Source organism: Sciurus vulgaris (genome assembly GCF_902686455.1).
Source record: "Sciurus vulgaris genome assembly, chromosome: 9".
NCBI lineage: Eukaryota > Metazoa > Chordata > Mammalia > Rodentia > Sciuridae > Sciurus > Sciurus vulgaris.
In genome coordinates, this window is record NC_136469.1 from 31,461,961 (window position 1) to 31,478,495 (window position 16,535).

General features: G+C 39.3%; 1 protein-coding gene across 5 annotated transcripts in view; it reads left to right on the forward strand.

The window, feature by feature from the left end:
• The window catches only part of TMEM131L (transmembrane 131 like), a 167,090-nt gene that overhangs the window by 108,477 nt on the left and 42,078 nt on the right, over positions 1-16,535 (forward strand). For 2 of the 5 annotated variants that reach the window (XM_079153409.1, XM_079153413.1), the window contains 10 exons: positions 1,445-1,541; positions 2,033-2,186; positions 2,747-2,917; positions 4,228-4,297; positions 5,337-5,454; positions 7,033-7,174; positions 8,542-8,651; positions 9,861-10,005; positions 12,739-12,866; positions 14,518-14,660. In XM_079153409.1, the coding sequence (XP_079009535.1) occupies positions 1,445-1,541; positions 2,033-2,186; positions 2,747-2,917; positions 4,228-4,297; positions 5,337-5,454; positions 7,033-7,174; positions 8,542-8,651; positions 9,861-10,005; positions 12,739-12,866; positions 14,518-14,660 (1,278 nt within the window). The remainder of the gene's footprint in view (positions 1-1,444; positions 1,542-2,032; positions 2,187-2,746; positions 2,918-4,227; positions 4,298-5,336; positions 5,455-7,032; positions 7,175-8,541; positions 8,652-9,860; positions 10,006-12,738; positions 12,867-14,517; positions 14,661-16,535) is intronic. The other 3 variants (XM_079153411.1, XM_079153410.1, XM_079153412.1) reach the window with 3 other exon arrangements.

Below are 16,535 nucleotides of genomic sequence, written 5' to 3' on the forward strand. Positions count from 1 at the left end.
AACCTCACTCATAGTTAAAGAAATGTAGTTTAAAGCAACAAATGAGATATAGCTTATTACTTAGATCAATGAAGATTAAAAGGCCATTAATATTCTGTGTTAATAACTAGGAAAGAACATATTTAAGTTTTAATTGAAATACAAGGTAATACAGGCTGTTTTGGAGGGAAAATTGACAGTCTCTGAATATTTAAAATGCACATATGTGCTCTTCCATCCTTAATTTCAGTTCTAGGAATGTATTCTATGGATAATACTCATCTGTGTATTCAAAACTGTACCTAGACTGCCCGTGACAGTGCACACCTAGAGCCCCAGCTACCTGGAGGCTGAAGTGGGAGCATAGGCTGAGGCCAGCCTAGGCCATAAAGCAAGACCCTCATCTCAAACCATGTCAACAAAAACAAACCTGAACCTACAGAGATGCATGCTCTTTGTGACAACAGAACAACCTAAGCATCCTGTGTTATGTGACTCCTGAGCTCATCTATAGAAGGGTGTACTCTGGAGCTGCTGAGAAGTGTGCACGGATACATATGTGGACACGTAGATTTCTGAGTGTGTCTGCATACTTGCACATACACAGAACCCTTGGAGGGTGCTCAAGAAAGTGCCAGCAGTTGCTTCTCCTAAGAGAATTGCAAAGTCAGGAGCAAAAGTGCACTTTAGAGTCACATTTTTTGTTTGAGTATTTGAATGTCTGTTTTTGAACTCTATGTATAGCTTTAAAAAGGAGAGTTAAGGTTCAACATCGGTGATTTAATATTATGACCTAACTCAAGAAAAGCCTTCAAGTCTTATTTTGATCAGCATTGTTGTGAAGTGCATGCCCACTCTTCACGGTTAAGCTCCTTTTCGCTGTTTTAGATTTATTCCTGTCTTACCCGTGCTCTTCCCTCTAGCCAGTGAGCTTCATTTTTCACTTTTGTCATCTGGCAGACCTAAGGACTTTCCTCTTATTTATGATGAAGACAAATCTTTGTAAATGATATCCACAAGTAATGACCCACCCCCCACCAAAGAAAAAATTAGAGATTGGTTTCGAGAGGGAGAGGGGAGGGATGTAGACACATATCCCAGACAATGGGCAACAAGCCAGTGGATATAGATAGGAGCATTTGAGAAAGCAGCTTACCATATGTATTTGATTCATTATTTTAATGGTGATAGAAAAGTGAATTAAAAGTTGTAAATAAAAACTTGGGCTGAGGTTGTAGCTCAGTGGTAGAGCACTTGCCTAGCATGTGTGAGGCACTGGGTTCGATCTTCAGCACCACATAAAAATAAATAAATAAATAAAAATATTGTGTCCATCAACAACTTAAAAAAATTTTTTTTAAACTTCAAGAAAAAGTTGTAAATAAAAAAGCTATACCTTATTTTTTATTTAGGTTTAATGAAAGAAAAGATATTTATGCTTTTTTTTTTTTTTTTTAATCTATAGCAGCTATGTCATGTGGCAGTGGAATGAAAGAAGATGTGAAGAAATCAAAAAACACTCCAACACTAGAAGCATGCCTCTCCTCTCCAGTGGTACAGGGGTAGGTTCATTCTGCTTTTCTTAAAGTCATATGGGATTTTTCCTCTTCTAGAAGGTCTTCAAAAATATAGCTCAGGTGAGTTGTACAGGTATTTTTCTGGACTTGCCTTGCTTTGCATCCACACTGCTAATAAGCAGGGAGAGGTTTCTTGGCAGAATGGGAAAGAGGAGCTAAGTAATTCATTCTATGAAGTAGCTTCAGAGCCAGGCAGCCAGGTGTGTGGGAAGAAGTGCTCAGATGGTGTTTTCTGAGTACAATTTGGGTCCTGCTTTTTGCCCTTGCAGTCTCTGCAGGCTGCCTTGATCTTGGCCAGGCCACTTCGCCCTGGCCTTCAGGTGCTGCAGGTGTGAGCAGATGTTGAGGAGGTGATTGCTGTGGTCGTTTGCAGTGTCCGTAGTGTTTTGTGGCGCTCCCCCGTTGGCACTTGGAGCTCCCTGGATGCTCCGGTTCTCTGTACTTAGGCCGATGGCATGCATGTCTTCTGTTCCCAGGTATTTCAGAGTGGACCCTTCTGCTGCCCAGTTTCACGTGGAGAGTCAGGAGAACACGTCAAGAGTGTGGTCAATATGGTACCTCAACCATTTTGACCGTAACATTGTGTTAAGGGATGTGTTTGTTTCCAAGGAGGCTAGGCATGTTTTAAAGGTATATTGGTGTTTTGTTTTCTTCTCCTAGTTTTAACCTGTTTCAAACTTCATTCAAAGTCAAAAGACGATGAAATTCATATCTATAAAATTTAATTTTGACTTATTTTAAAAGCAGACCTTTTTCTTTAAAAATTTTTAGAATTACTTTTAGGATCTCTTCTTTTATCTGTTGATCAAGGAACTCAAAATGACCATCATTATATTTTGTAAGAATATTTATTCTTAACTATTACTCAAAAATGTTATAATACATGATTTCTATAGAAAAGATTATATATAGTAAATATAAGTCTTATTTGTGGTAAAATATAGTAGGCTTTTGAAAATGCCATTTGTAAAAACTTCAGGATTACTTTTGTGAGATTTAAAATAGTGGCATATTAAGCAGTACTTGAAACCTATCATTTCTATAAGAAATATTTCAGTCCTTGATCTGGAACTAATTGAGTAAAATTATACTTTCCAAAATATGGAAGAATTTCAGCATCATACTTTGTAGTGATTTGAATCATAATCAGTGTTAGGAAAAGTAATCTTTCTTGCTTCTTTTCTTTTTAGATTCTGAATTTCACTGGCCCTTTATTTCTACCTCCAGGCTGTTGGAATATATTTTCTTTGAAACTTGCTGTTAAAGACATTGCCATAAATCTATTCACCAATATATTTTTGACTACAAACATAGGTGCCATTTTTGCAATACCTCTACAGATTTTCTCAGCACCAACCAAGGTATTGTTTACAGCACTGTTTGTGTTATAATTTTCTTGATAATTATTGTTTCTTTGTACTTATGGTTCTTGGGTTTTATTAACAGGGTTTAAGTTCGTGTTCTGTAAGGCTAAGACATTGAAGGCTATTTTCAGGCCAATCTTAGATGATCAGTTTGTTCAGACTTGGAAATCTTTATTTGGAATAAAGAGTCTATTTTTCACAAAACAATTGATTAATGAAATATAAGAGTATAAATAGATTTTATTTTCATTTGTTTCCAGAAATGTGTTTTTTTTTTTTTTTTTTTTTGTGGTGCCAGGATGAAACTCAGGGCTTTGTCTTGAAATAAATCACATTGGTTTAAGTGTTTTAGTTAGACATCTTTTAAGTGACCTTGAGTTGCTTGTAATCCTTGAATTTCTTTAATGGGCCAAATCTAAAGCCCAAAAGAGTTCACAAGAGAATGTTTTCTAAAATCTGGGCAAATTGTATTTAATTTAGATATCTTAAACATGTCTCATTTTTTTCCTTAATGTTTTATTTCTTTTCATTTAGTTATTATTGCTTCCTTTTGATCCAAGCTATTGTATATAATATTGGGTTCTAATTTTTCACTATGAGACATTCATGCAACCATCTTTATGATTTTTCTCACTTATTGGTGTTGATATTTTATAGTTAGAAGTGCTCATGTTTAGCTGTAAGTGTGAAGATAGGACTTTGCAAATTAAACTCAACACAAATGTAAAGTTGAATTTCATTTATCCATATTTTGAGGAGGGGAGATTTCTTAGAAATTTCCTTAACAAGAGATGCATATGAGCCTGAGTGACCAAGGGAGGGAGCAGGAGGCAGGTTTCAGGTGCGTGAGGAAGTAGCAAATCTGTACTTTCCAGAACTGGGAAGTGGGGCATTAAATACCCTGAGTAGTGAGAAGTTCCTGTAGGTGGATCTACGGTTTCTCAGAGGATTAGAATACAGTTGAAAAACAAACTAAAAAGACAGAAACACTAGGAATGTCCTGAGAGACTACTTTCATCTTTAATTCATGTGATAGCGCTATGACTTGTGGGCCCAGCAGTTGACATTATGGGCCATAATGGTTGTTCAGGTTCCACTGTAGTGGCCCTTCTGGGAGAGATGGCTCTGAGTTCTCAGAACAGATTCAGGGAGAGAGGAAACCAAGACATCACTTTCTAGTTGCTTGACTTGTGGTTAAAGGGAGTTTGCAGAGGTGGAGGCCAGTGTCTGCTTCATATTTTAGTGCATTAGAATTTTTATGTTGAGTGTTGTGTTTTAAGTTATTCATATATTACTTTTCAATCTAGGAAGGGAGTCTGGGTTTTGAAGTGATAGCACATTGTGGCATGCATTATTTCATGGGAAAATCAAAAGCAGGTAAGTATTTTACCCTTAGGCTTTCTGTAGAACTCCAATTTGGGGGAAGTGGGAAGCAGTGAAGGATATTAGCATTTGTAGATGGAATAATATTTTTAAAAGTAATTGTATCATATTCTGTTCTTAGCATAATCACTGACAGATGGCCTGATATTAAGAGTCCTCCAGAGACACACAGGGTACTGTGTAAACAATGCCCTCTTATTCTTTAATAGCTTATGCTTTTTGTAAGGGATTTAAAAAACAATCCTGTTTGATCATCATATCAGCCTTATCACCAGGAAAAATTAAAAAAGTATGATTTTTTTGTAAAAGAGTAGTTTGGAATTGCATTTGCAGACTTAAATTATAGGGTCATTAACATCTTGTAGGCAGTGCTGATCATGGTGTGAGACAGAGGCCATTAGTGTTGATATGGAAGCAGTTTCTGACTTTGGGTTTCATTTATTTATTTTTTTTTGCACTTTAATTTATTAAGATAATTAAGGAGAGTTTTAAAGGATAGACATCTCTTTTGGGAGAGTCCCACCTTTTCTTACTGATCCCCTCTTTAGCCCAGACAGGACAGAACACATGTGTAGGGTGAGGTGAACAAGAGACCAGCTTGTAAACATGCACCCTGTACAGGATCAGCTCCTGGTCCTGGCAGTCTTTTCCCTGGGCACTCTACAGTATCCAGAAAGACTCAGATGATGATGATGAGCATGTACATGGAAACAGTTTTGCATTTTAGATTTAAAACTGTTAAAAATGTTGCAAGTATAATTTTAACTTGTCCCAGGCTGTGTTCATGAACCATGTGTCTTTTATGTTAATGCCTTTACATAATTGATTTAGTTTTGTTTTTTACATGTTTGTTTAATTTGATGTATCATCTGCCATTGAGTTAGAGGGACTTTTAGTAAAGAGGAGAGAAGAGTGCCATTGAATCACTGTACAATCCTCTCAGTTTGAGGAGTTTAACAGTCAGTTCTTGGTATTTGCTAATTGAATCAAACTTTCTGTAAATCTTAAATATTGAATCTGATCTAACTTTTAGAAAATCCTAATTGGAATGGGACCCTTTCTCTGGATTGGTCTACCTGGGATGTGGATTCTGAACTTGCAAATAGCTTGTATGAAAGTTGGAAGAAGTATAAAAATGGCAATGTTTGCAGGTGTGTCTTCATCTTTCCTCTCTTGTTCAGCAGTGGGGGAACCTACTATGTGGTCTTTTTTTGAAATTGTACTCCTGAATTTTCAGTGATTGATGACCTTTTTTCTTTTTTTTAAAACAAGTTTCACACCTTAGAAGAACTACAGGGTTAGTGCAGTGAATACGCACATGGTCCTCTACTTGAGTTTGTTCCCCCATGTTCCCATTTTACCTCCCTCCCCTCCCCTCCCCTCCTCTCTCCTCCCCTTTTCTCCTCTCCATGTACACCTATATTCCTATATTCAGACTTTTTTGCTGAGTCAATGGAAATTGAAGCTGTAAATATCACCATACTCCAGCCCTCAGTATTTTATTGGGAAAATCTTCATATATCATCATACTTCAGTCCTCTCTACTTTATTAGGAAAGTGCTATTATTCTACTTCAACCCTCAGTGTTTTATTAGGAATTTAGTTCCTAAGGAGGATATTCACTTAACCATTCTATACCTAACACACTCAGCTTTGACATAATTGTGTTGTCTTATAGGCAGTCCATACTGAAATTACCCTGATTGACCCACCAACACTGTTTTTTCTTTCTTATAGTCCAGGTCCATTTAAGGACCGTGCGTTGCATCTGACTGTCTTGTTTTTTGTAGTCTTAGACTAGTGCCCACCTGTGTTCAATTTTCATGTTGACAAGTTTTTTTCAATCCAGGCCACTTGTAAGAGGAGTTTTTATGCTTGGTTCCTCAAGTTTACATTCAGGTTAAACATTTTTAGCAAGAATATGAATTATCTGGTTGGTCTTGTATGTTATTGTGTCATATCAGGAGGTATGTAAATGTTAATTGGTCTCTTTTGCCTGGTAGGTTGAATTGTTTGGTTTAGGTGATGTGGGACAGGGGTCTCCACGTTTGGCACCTTTTTCCTTTGCAGTTAATAAATAAGCTGTGTTGTGATAGTTTGATATCATTTGCACTTGCCGTTCCCTAAGAAGGTTTCATTCCAGGGTTTTAGCTTTCCTGGAACCTCATTGTCCGAGTCAGTTGTTAGACTGATGGCTGAGGAATGGTGATGTTTCCATGTATTTATTCTACATTTATTGTCAGATATTGTTTTTAAAAAAAAGAGCTTTTTTTTTTTTTTTTGAGTGTCACTACAGTTTCGTTAGCATGTTGTACTCTAGTTACTGTCATTATTATTGCTGTTATTTTTTGAATTGCTGTCATTGTTATTTTTGATGGTCAGTTGTGTCAAATTTGGCATGGGGGCCCTTCAGGATGGCTTGTGTGTCTTTTTGCTGTTATCACCGTTCTTTGAGCTCTTCTTGCTTTCCATTGGAACAGAACATTCTAGGTTGTGTTTTGGGGGGATTGCTGGGAATTGAGGCCATGGCCTCACGCCTGCTAAGCACCCGCTCTGTTGCAGAGCTGTGCCCTCGGTCTCTGTAGAGAGTCAGTCTTACATGTCCCGCTCCCCAAACCTAGCACAAGCCTTTTTCCCCAGAAGTCTTTGTTCCTTTTAGTGGGAGTGGTATTGAATGATTTTCCTTTTTTAATGTCAAAATTATTTTCCATAATAATTTCTTTACACAGGAGGAATGTTTTAGGAATGATGCGTTTTGCCCACTCGAAGAAACCCAAGGAGTCAGAATCCTTTGTTTCCTTTTTGCCTCGTTTGGTTGCGGAGCCTGGCCTTGTGTTAAACTTCAGCGCAACTGCCCTTAGGAACAGTGTGGTGAGGATAGTGTGTTCTTTCCGTCTCTTTGCCAGTGACACCACAACTCTTGGGTTTTCAGAACACCAGAGTGTTCCACCTGGAGATGTTTCAGAACCAAAATTAATTTAAAGTCAACACGTATGCCTTTAGGGTACTTTGAGTAGGTCCCTAAAGAACAAGAGGAGTGAAATTTCAGGGAGGCAGAAAATGCATTGAACACATAGATTTTGGATTGAATATGAACTTCCTACATAAAATGTTTGAGTTAAAGCATTCAGCTACTGAGAACAGAGCTGACACAGGACTTGGTTTCATAACGAGAAGCTCCAAGGAAGTCCAGAGTGAACCAGGCTGCTCTGTGATGACGGTGGGGACTAGGCTTTGCCCCCGTTTCCTTTTGTCCTTAGTGTGTTACCCTCCTTCCTTGCATATGCTACCTTCTATCTATCCAGGGTGTCAGGAAGTGGAGCAAAGGGAAAGAGGTGCCACCAGCAGACTTCCCATCATGCCTCATGGCCAGGAACTGCCATCACACATGCTCAGTGGGTGCTCGTCAAGTTCTTGGGGATGACAGCCTGACTGCTTTTGCTTTTCCTTTTCACTTTTTGTTTGAAGTAATTTCTCCCTAGAGAAAAGTTACAGCACCAAGAACCCCCAGTGGCTCTTTGCTAAGATTAATCAGTAATGTTTGCCACCCTTGCTTGGTCGTTCCCTCTCTTTCCACATGTATGTATTTTGAGAGGATTAGACAGAGGCCCCCTGTATGAGTATTTTCTTACATAACCAGAGTATAATTATCAGAATCATAAAATGAAATAGTAATGATAATGTTACCTACTGTACAGTCTGTATTCTGGTTTTTCTGATGAGCTTACTATCACAATTGACGGTGACTTCTCCCCTCCTGGCTCATGATGCACCCCAGGATCTTATGGCACTGTCATTTTTGTTTGAATCTTTTCTAATATTCTCAGCATGTCTTTGCCTTTCATGACATAGCATTTTTAAAATTTTCTTTCCCCTTTGGTGCTGGGGATCAGACCTTTGCAAAACATGCGCTCTACCACTGGGCTACACCCTCAGCCCGGATGGACATTTTTAAAAAAATATTTTTGTAGTCGTACATGGAGAGTATGCCTTTATTTTATTTGTTTACTTTTTTATGTGGCACTAAGGATCAAATCCAGTGCTCCACATGCACTAGGCAAGCGCTCTGCCCCTGAGCTACAGCCCAGCCCACATGTGGACATTTTCTTGAAATGTTCTGGCCATTTATTTCTAAGCTGCCCCTCCGTTTGAGCGTGTGTAGTTGCGATTAGATTGAGGGATGTCTTAGGAGGGTGCTGTGTCCCTCGCTGTGTTGACCCTCCTTTCCTTGCTTCTAGGTGAAGTACTTTGTGGTGAGGAACCCATCCTCTCTGCCTGTCTCCTTGCAGCTCCTGCCTCTCTCCTTGTACCCGAAACCAGAAGCCGCAGGGCGTCTGCTGCACAGATGGTAGGAGGACCCTCTGGTGGGTGGTTTGGGAGACACCCTGAGGACTCAGAATTGTTGAAAAGCCTGTGCTGCTTTCTCCTGGGCTCTGGATGTGGACATAGGCACTGTGAACCCGTCAACCTGTGTACCTGGGGTGCCAGGCGCCTGGTCAGGTGTTCAGTGGGTGTTCCTGGCTATGGGTGTTACCTGACACCTTCACCATCACTGCCTTGGGCCTACAGTCCAACAGAGCATTCTTGATTTGGGGAACCTTTATCATTATGCTTTTTCATGAATACGGAATCTAATCACGATGATCTCTGGGTAACTCAAGAATGAGTTTAAAGCGGGGGCAGTGGCACACCCACAATCACAGCTGCTCAGGAGGTTGGGGAAGCAGGATGGAGAATTCCAGGCCAGTCCGGGCTACTAACCAAGACCCTGATTCAAAATAAAATAAAAGGGCCATGGATGTAGAGAGTGGTAGAGTATTTGCCTAGCATGCACAAGGCCTGAGTTTCAATCCCTAGTACCACAAAAAGAAAACAGAAATTTAGTGTTTTTGTATATTCTAGTCTGGAGTTAAACAAAATGAGAGAATGACAGTATTCATTCCTATCTGTTACATCTTGTTTTCACATAATCACAATTTTATGTAGACTTTTAGTTACTTTTGGTTTAGGAAGATGTGCTGCGATTTCTCAACTTCAGCACTGTTGACATTTTGGACCAGATGATCCTTTGTTGGAGGAAGATCTGCTTGTAGAGTGAAGGCTGTTCAGCAGTCTCCTAGCTTCTACCCACTAAAGGGCTTCCCCAGCCACAGCATCCAAAATGTCTGCAGACATTGCCAAATGTTTTGCGGGGGATGAAATTGCCTTCAGTTGAGAATCACTTCCTTTTGGGCTTCATAGCTCTGAACCATTTGGAAAAAAAATAAATAGCTTCATACTTAGCGCTTTTGTCCCCATATGTTTATTTACTGCCAAGGAACATGCCAAAGTCACTCACTGAATAAGATTTATTGAGCACTTAGAGTATACCAAGTATGGGTGGGTGTGGAATGGGGCCGAGACAGGGTAGTGACAGGATAGGATGAGTTGTTTATGTGCACACAGGTGCCGTCCCTGTATGTAAGCATGCACATGTGCATAAGCATGCATTGTTGATGTATTCTTCATTGGCAAATCTCAGTGCTATTTTAAACTTTTTTTTTTCTTTGCTTTGTAGGTTTGGCACTGATTTGCAGATGATTAATTTCACAACTGGTGAATTCCAGCTCACCAAAGCTTGCCCTTACCGGGTAGGATGGCATGTTCAACAGAAAAAAAGATTGTTGACAAACTGGCCACAGAAGCGTGTGGCCTGCGTCTTGGTGTTTGAATGTCTTACATACTGTGTGTGGCTCTCTTATTTTTATTCTCTAGTCATGAAAGATGCATAGCAGGTTTTTCCAATTAACTTGCTTAGTAGAGTCAGATTCATGTTAGTCTGTAAATCTTTTATGATTTAGATTCACGTGAATGAAGAAATAACAATGGAGTCAGCTATGTAGAAAACCATAAAACTTGAGACCACAGAATTTAGGATCTTGGCCCTCTTAAAATTTTTTTTTTTTTTTTTTTTTTTAGGGCAAGATAAGGTAAAGGCAAATACATTTTTAAACTCTTCTCTTACTAAACTTTCTTAACGTTTTTTAGCAAGTCACCCAATTTCTTTGATACTCATCTCATTTATAAAGGGATGTCTAGTCTTAGGGGGCAGTCATGAGGTCTTTTCAGATACTTAGAAGTAGGAGTAAAAATTTCATGTGGCAAGGGCATCATTTGCTTGGAAACTCAGCAGCCTGATTTCTTACTTTTCACTCAGTAGTTCTGAATACCGCTGAGTCTTGGTTTCACAGGTATTGTATGTTTGAAATCAGTTCAGAAGTGGAGCATCTGTTACCAAAAGATTGCACACACACACGTGCACACACACACACACACTTAAATATCTTAGGTATTTTCTTCTTTTTTTCTTCCCTTTAAAAGCAAACGGTTGCTCTAGCTTAACTGGAATAATAGGAGGAGGATCACAGATGACCTATGAGAGTTCAAACAAAATAAATGAAAGCATATTTTCAAGAGCATTTTTGACAGAGACTTATTAATAGTAGTAAACACATGAAGTGGTCTAGGCAGCACTGCCAGAGTTGGAACCTGCACTAGGATATGTCTTTTTCTCCTTGGGAAGCCCTCTCTGTTTCTGTCATTCTCTACCAGGAAGTGTCCCAGGTACTGGGGGCAGTTAGTCCAAAATACTAAGTGATATTTTGCCATACTGGTGTTAAATTATATGTAGTTTGAAATTGAAAAAAATAATGCCAATTTCTTTTATATTTGAATATTCTATTCATATTTGAATATGTAGTATAACTCAGTTGGAAACTGCAGCTGTACGGACTTTTCCCAAAAATATCACACCTTGCTGGGGTGGGGCAGGAGGATCACAGGTTTGAGGCCAGCCTTAGCAACTCAGCAAAACCCTTAGCCAGTTGGTGAGGCCCTCTCTGAAAATAAAAAATAAAAACGACTGGGGATGAAGCTCAGTGGTAAAGTGCTAATGAGTCCAATCACCAATACCAAAAAAGAATAAAAGAGAATATCACACTTTTGCAATAAGGAAAAATTTGACCACTGTAAACTTGCTGAATTGACAAAAAGAATAGTATCAGTGCCGTGAAGACACTTAAAAAATTTAATTCAAAATTGTTAAAACTCTTTGTGGGGTAAAGATGGACTCTTCTTATATTGTAATTTTGTTGGTTTGCTTTAGAAATACAGTTCTTTTGATTAATTTCATTATATCCCAGTATCCTACATATAGGGCACCTAGAAATACCTAAATTGAGCAAGTTTTTATAAGTGTTCTGTGTGAAGGATCCTGGGACTTAATGGGTTGAGTGTGTGGAATTGGACACTGAGGCTTCTGCATCCTGGTTCTTCCATGCTTTACCTGTGTACCTTGCTTGGACAAATTATTTAACTTCTCTGAGCCTCATATTTCATACTCACAATGAATGTTTGGAGATTTCCTGTCAGGTTTATAAAAAAAATGGATTGCTTGGTATTTGTATATTTTCTTAAATCGTCCAATACCTGGCACACAAAAAGCATTTATTTAAATGGTGTTGTAATTACTATAAATTTAATGCCAGAAGTCAGCAACATTTTTGTTTAGTGTTTAAATTCTGTGTATAAAGCAGGGTTTTCTGCTCCATGGAGTTCGTAATTCTAATGAATAAATCAAATGCCATCACCATCTATTCTTCCAGATAGCATGGGAAATGATAGCAAGACTTGACCACACATTTAAAAATTGAAAACATAGGAAACAGAAATATTACTGCAGCTTCTATGAGGACAACTCTAAAAAAGTTTTTAGAGAGAAGGCAGCAGGAAGATAAAGAAGTAAATCTTGAATATTAAAATTTAGAACATGAGATTATCCAGAAAAAGAAATCTTAGAGAAAGTAGAAGAGGATGTGAATAAATAAAGATCTTTCTCTTATTTGGAGAGAATATAAAAAGATGGTTTCTATGTGTAAACTTTTAAGTACAGTATTAAGATCTCTTAGGTTGTCCAGCAGAGGGTGGATGGTCTTTTCAGATTGCTCTAGTGTTCAGGCAGACATTCTGGATAGTTTTCGGATCAGTGTTTTACATTTGAAGCATCTCTGTATAGAGGCTTCTAACCTCAACTCCCATCCAAGTCAGGAAGCAGAGCCCCTTCCCAGCGTGGGTGTCAGCTTGTCCAACAGCCTCTGCCTGACAGCTTAGGAACTATTTTATTCATGTCGACTCATCAGGATAAACAAGTTCAGATAGGTGGATGAGGGCCTTGGAGGGCAGCTTAGGTAGAGTGCTTACCTCACATGTGTAGTGCCCTGCGTTCATCCCCCAGTGCACCACACACACACACTCTCATGCACACAGTTGATGATGATGGTCAGATCTGGATATGAAAGCAAAAGCAGTCATGTCTGCTCCATGATGCATGTGATGAAGATGGAAACTTGCTGTGCGGGACGATAGAGTTGTTTAATTCTGTTGTTGGTGATTTGCAGGGTGTGCATTCTGAGGAACCCAGGTCTGGCACCCTCCACTTGCACTTGCAGCCTTTGGAAATGAAAAGGGTTGGTGTAGTCTTCACACCAGCTGACTATGGAAAGGTTTCCTCACTCATACTGATCCGGTAGGTGTGTCCCCGTCACAGGGTGTCTCGCTGACTCAGTCTTTCTAACAAGTGATTGACAGACACTTCTCAGGCATTCTGTAGAGGTGAGGTTGTGCTGCAGGATAGAAAGCAGCAGTAGCAAGGGAGAGGGGCCACTGAGGTTGAACACTTAATACCTGGTACCTCAGTTGCCCTCTCCTAATAGAGAGAGTGTGCTTGTGTCTCTGAGGGGCTAGTGCATTTCACTCAGCATCTCGTCCCGTGCAGAACTCACACACACACACAAACACACACAGAGATAGACTGTTCTGTCTTTAGCATAGAAAATGACTGAAACATTGCCCTCCATCTTTCCCTCAACAGTATTTGAATGTAAACCACTTACTCTCTGCATCCCTAAAGGACAACAGAAGATGTTTCACGGAGTGCCTTAGCTCTTGTTCCTCCTCTAAAATGTCAGTTTTGCTAACTGATTTAAGCAGCTAAATCTGTTTCGTCTTAAATTTTCTTATCTTCAAATAGTCTTTATGAAAGTCTTCTTTCAAAAATTTACAGTAAATAACAGATCTGTGTTAGAGCTCTCTGTATTGGTGAGAAGCTGAACACAAATGTGACTTTGAATAAATGACATTTGAATACTTTTTAGTTTTTCTAGTATCAGATCAACTGGCAAAAAAATAAAATCTTATTTAGAACTTCCCTTAAGGTTTGTTCTTCTGCAAATGAATGTTACTAAAAAGAAAATGTGCTAAAATAACTTGAGTTTGTTCTTTTAACTCTTAACTAGGATTCCTTCATGCTGTGTTGACTTATGTCAGTTTTAAACTAACTTGTGTTGAAGAGAAGTGTAGAGATAAACTTTACTGTCCTGGACTCAAAAATAAAGTCTAAAAATTTCTCGTAGAAGTTCTTTTACTTTGAGTGGTTTCTATATTGATAGACAATGTTTTCCCATTAATAGTATCAATCATCTAAGGGCTCATCACTTTAAGTCTTTTAAATGGTTAAACACATTAAAATATTTCAGTGTTATTTTGCATAATTAGAAAAATAAAAGTTTTTCCTCCTTTCTGTGGCATCTACATTATACTGGCTTGCCATTCAGTGTGCATAATTTAAACATCATTTTCAGTTAAGTTTTTCATTCTAGAAATTAGGATTTCAATTAATGAAAAAGCAAACACTCATTACTATTTGACAAGTAGGAATTTGACTTTGATATATGCTGTTCGTGGGGTGAAATTTTAAATCACGGAATCAAAAGAAACAATGGCATCTATTTCTAGAATCATCTCTAAGGCAGAATGTTGTATTGTTTCACCCTGAAAACAGTTTTTGTCATTTTGTCTAAATTTGTCTGTATTTGTGTCTGCCAATTTATTTCTTCGAATTTTTTCCCTTGGATATCTGATCACTACCCTGGTACCTGTTATTACAAACATCGGAGGTTCCATTTGTGGCTGGTAACTGAGGGTAATCATGATTGCTCACCCACTCCTGCTGTGGTCAGCTTACGTGGGCTCTGCTGACCTTGGCAGTTTCCTGTGCCTGGGACCCACCCTTATTCTGTGAGATGGCAGGGGCTGCCATGCTCTTTGATTCTTTTTGAGTGCACTGTACATGGTGACTTGGAGGTAATGCCTTTTTATTTTATCTCCTTTCACTGTAGGAATAACCTGACTGTTATTGACGTGATTGGCGTAGAAGGATTTGGAGCACGAGAACTACTGAAAGTGGGCGGAAGACTTCCTGGCGCAGGGGGTTCACTTCGATTTAAGGTGCCTGAGTCCACGCTGATGGACTGTCGTCGACGTGAGTTCACATGCTTGGCTTTCTGATGGGAGGCCTGGTGATAAAGCCAGGGTTCTTCTAAAAATGTGTAGTGTAGTGAATTCATTCTGTTGATGAAAATAATTAAATCAGGCCAACATTTGAGGCTGGTACCCTGGGTCAAAACAGTAGCTCTAGGTGTTTAACTTAAATAATGGATATGATAGGTATAGATAGATATCCAGCTTAAATAATAGATACAGAACGGGTGAAGAACATATGATTTAAATAATACTGCTTAATTACCAATATACTTTCAAATATTCAAGATAAACATATGAGGCCCTTAAATTTGGCTAAAGATTAATCAAGCCAGTGATGAATGGAGAGAACCAATAGAACTTTCTGTGATGATGGAAATATTCTGTGCCTGGGTTGCTGGTGAAAGGGAAGGGAAAACCAACTCAAATTCAAGGTCTCCTGCCATATATCCCCACCACAGGTCACTTCTGTGACCTCAGATGGTGTGAGATTTCTGTGCTTCAGCAAGCAAGCATTCTGCATCAGACAATGTCAGGTCCCACAGGTTGAAGGCTCAGCTCCCAAGTCTGTCCCCACTTTAGACCCACAAGACCAGGCTTCTGGAACTTCTGCCTGCCTAGCCACACATGGGGTTTCCACAATACCCTCCTCAGGTTAGAGTAACTTGCTGGAGTGCCTCCCAGAACTCAAGGAAGCCATGCTGTTCTTAATAAAGGATGTTATAATGTATACATTTAAGTGGCCAGTTGAAGAGATGTAGAGCGAGGTCCAGAAGGGTTCTGAGTGCAGGAACTTCTGTCCTTGTGGAGCGGGGGTGCACTGCCCTCCCAACACATTGGTGGTCTTGTTCCCTTCCCCACAGCCTGTGTTCAGCTGTCCAGAAGCTCCCAAAACCCTGTCCTTTTGTGTTTTTGTGGATACTTTGTGGATGTCCATGATTGAAGGCTGGACACTGGTGTCAAAATTGCTTAGACAAAGGGTATGACCTCATGCTAATGGGCAGAATGGGGAAAGCCAGTAAGGCATGTGTGTTCAGCCGCCTCGTTGCCTCTCTGCTCAGCACTCCTCAGGACCCTTCTGGAATGAGGAGGGTCTTAGGACCTACTCTTGGACATGGGTTGTATTAGTACTTTCCTTCATGGCCAGCTCAGAGATAGAAAGGCACAGAAGAGAGAGAAATTCTAGTTTCACTGGCCTTCCTTGAGCAGAGAAGTTATGAGCCAGGATCTGTAGTTTAAAAAAATGGTTATCACAGTAATGTCATGGTGTCATTCAACATAGTAGCGACTAACCATAGGTGGTTAATGAGCCCCTAAAATATAGCTCGTGGGGCCGCCCTTGGTCAGGGGTCCCCTCTTGCCCCTGCAGGAGTTCTGTTCCTGTTCTTATACACTTGAATAAATCCTACTCCTTCCAAAAACTAAACAAGTAAAAATAAAATGTGATTCTTATGACTGATGAAGTCAATTTTAAAACTTATATATTATTTTTTTGGTACTGGGGATTAAACCCAGGGCATTTTAACACTGAACTATATCCCCAGTCCCTTTTATTTTTTATTTTGAGACACGGTCTTTCTAAGTTGCTGAAGCTGGCCCTGAACTTGGTGATCCTCCTGCCTCACCCTCCTGAATTGCTAAGAGGAGAGGCATGTGCCACTGTGCCTGAGAGTTTATTTAATTAAAATTGAATAGCTACATATGTTTAATGGCTATTATATTAGACTACGCATACTTAAAGATATAGGGACTGGGCGTGTAGCTCAGTGGCAAGCACATACTACTGAGTAGTATGTGTGAGGCCCTGTTTAATTTTCAGTGTTCCCCCAGAAAAGAAATGTATTGACATTTTTGCCCTAAAAATTTCTAAATTACT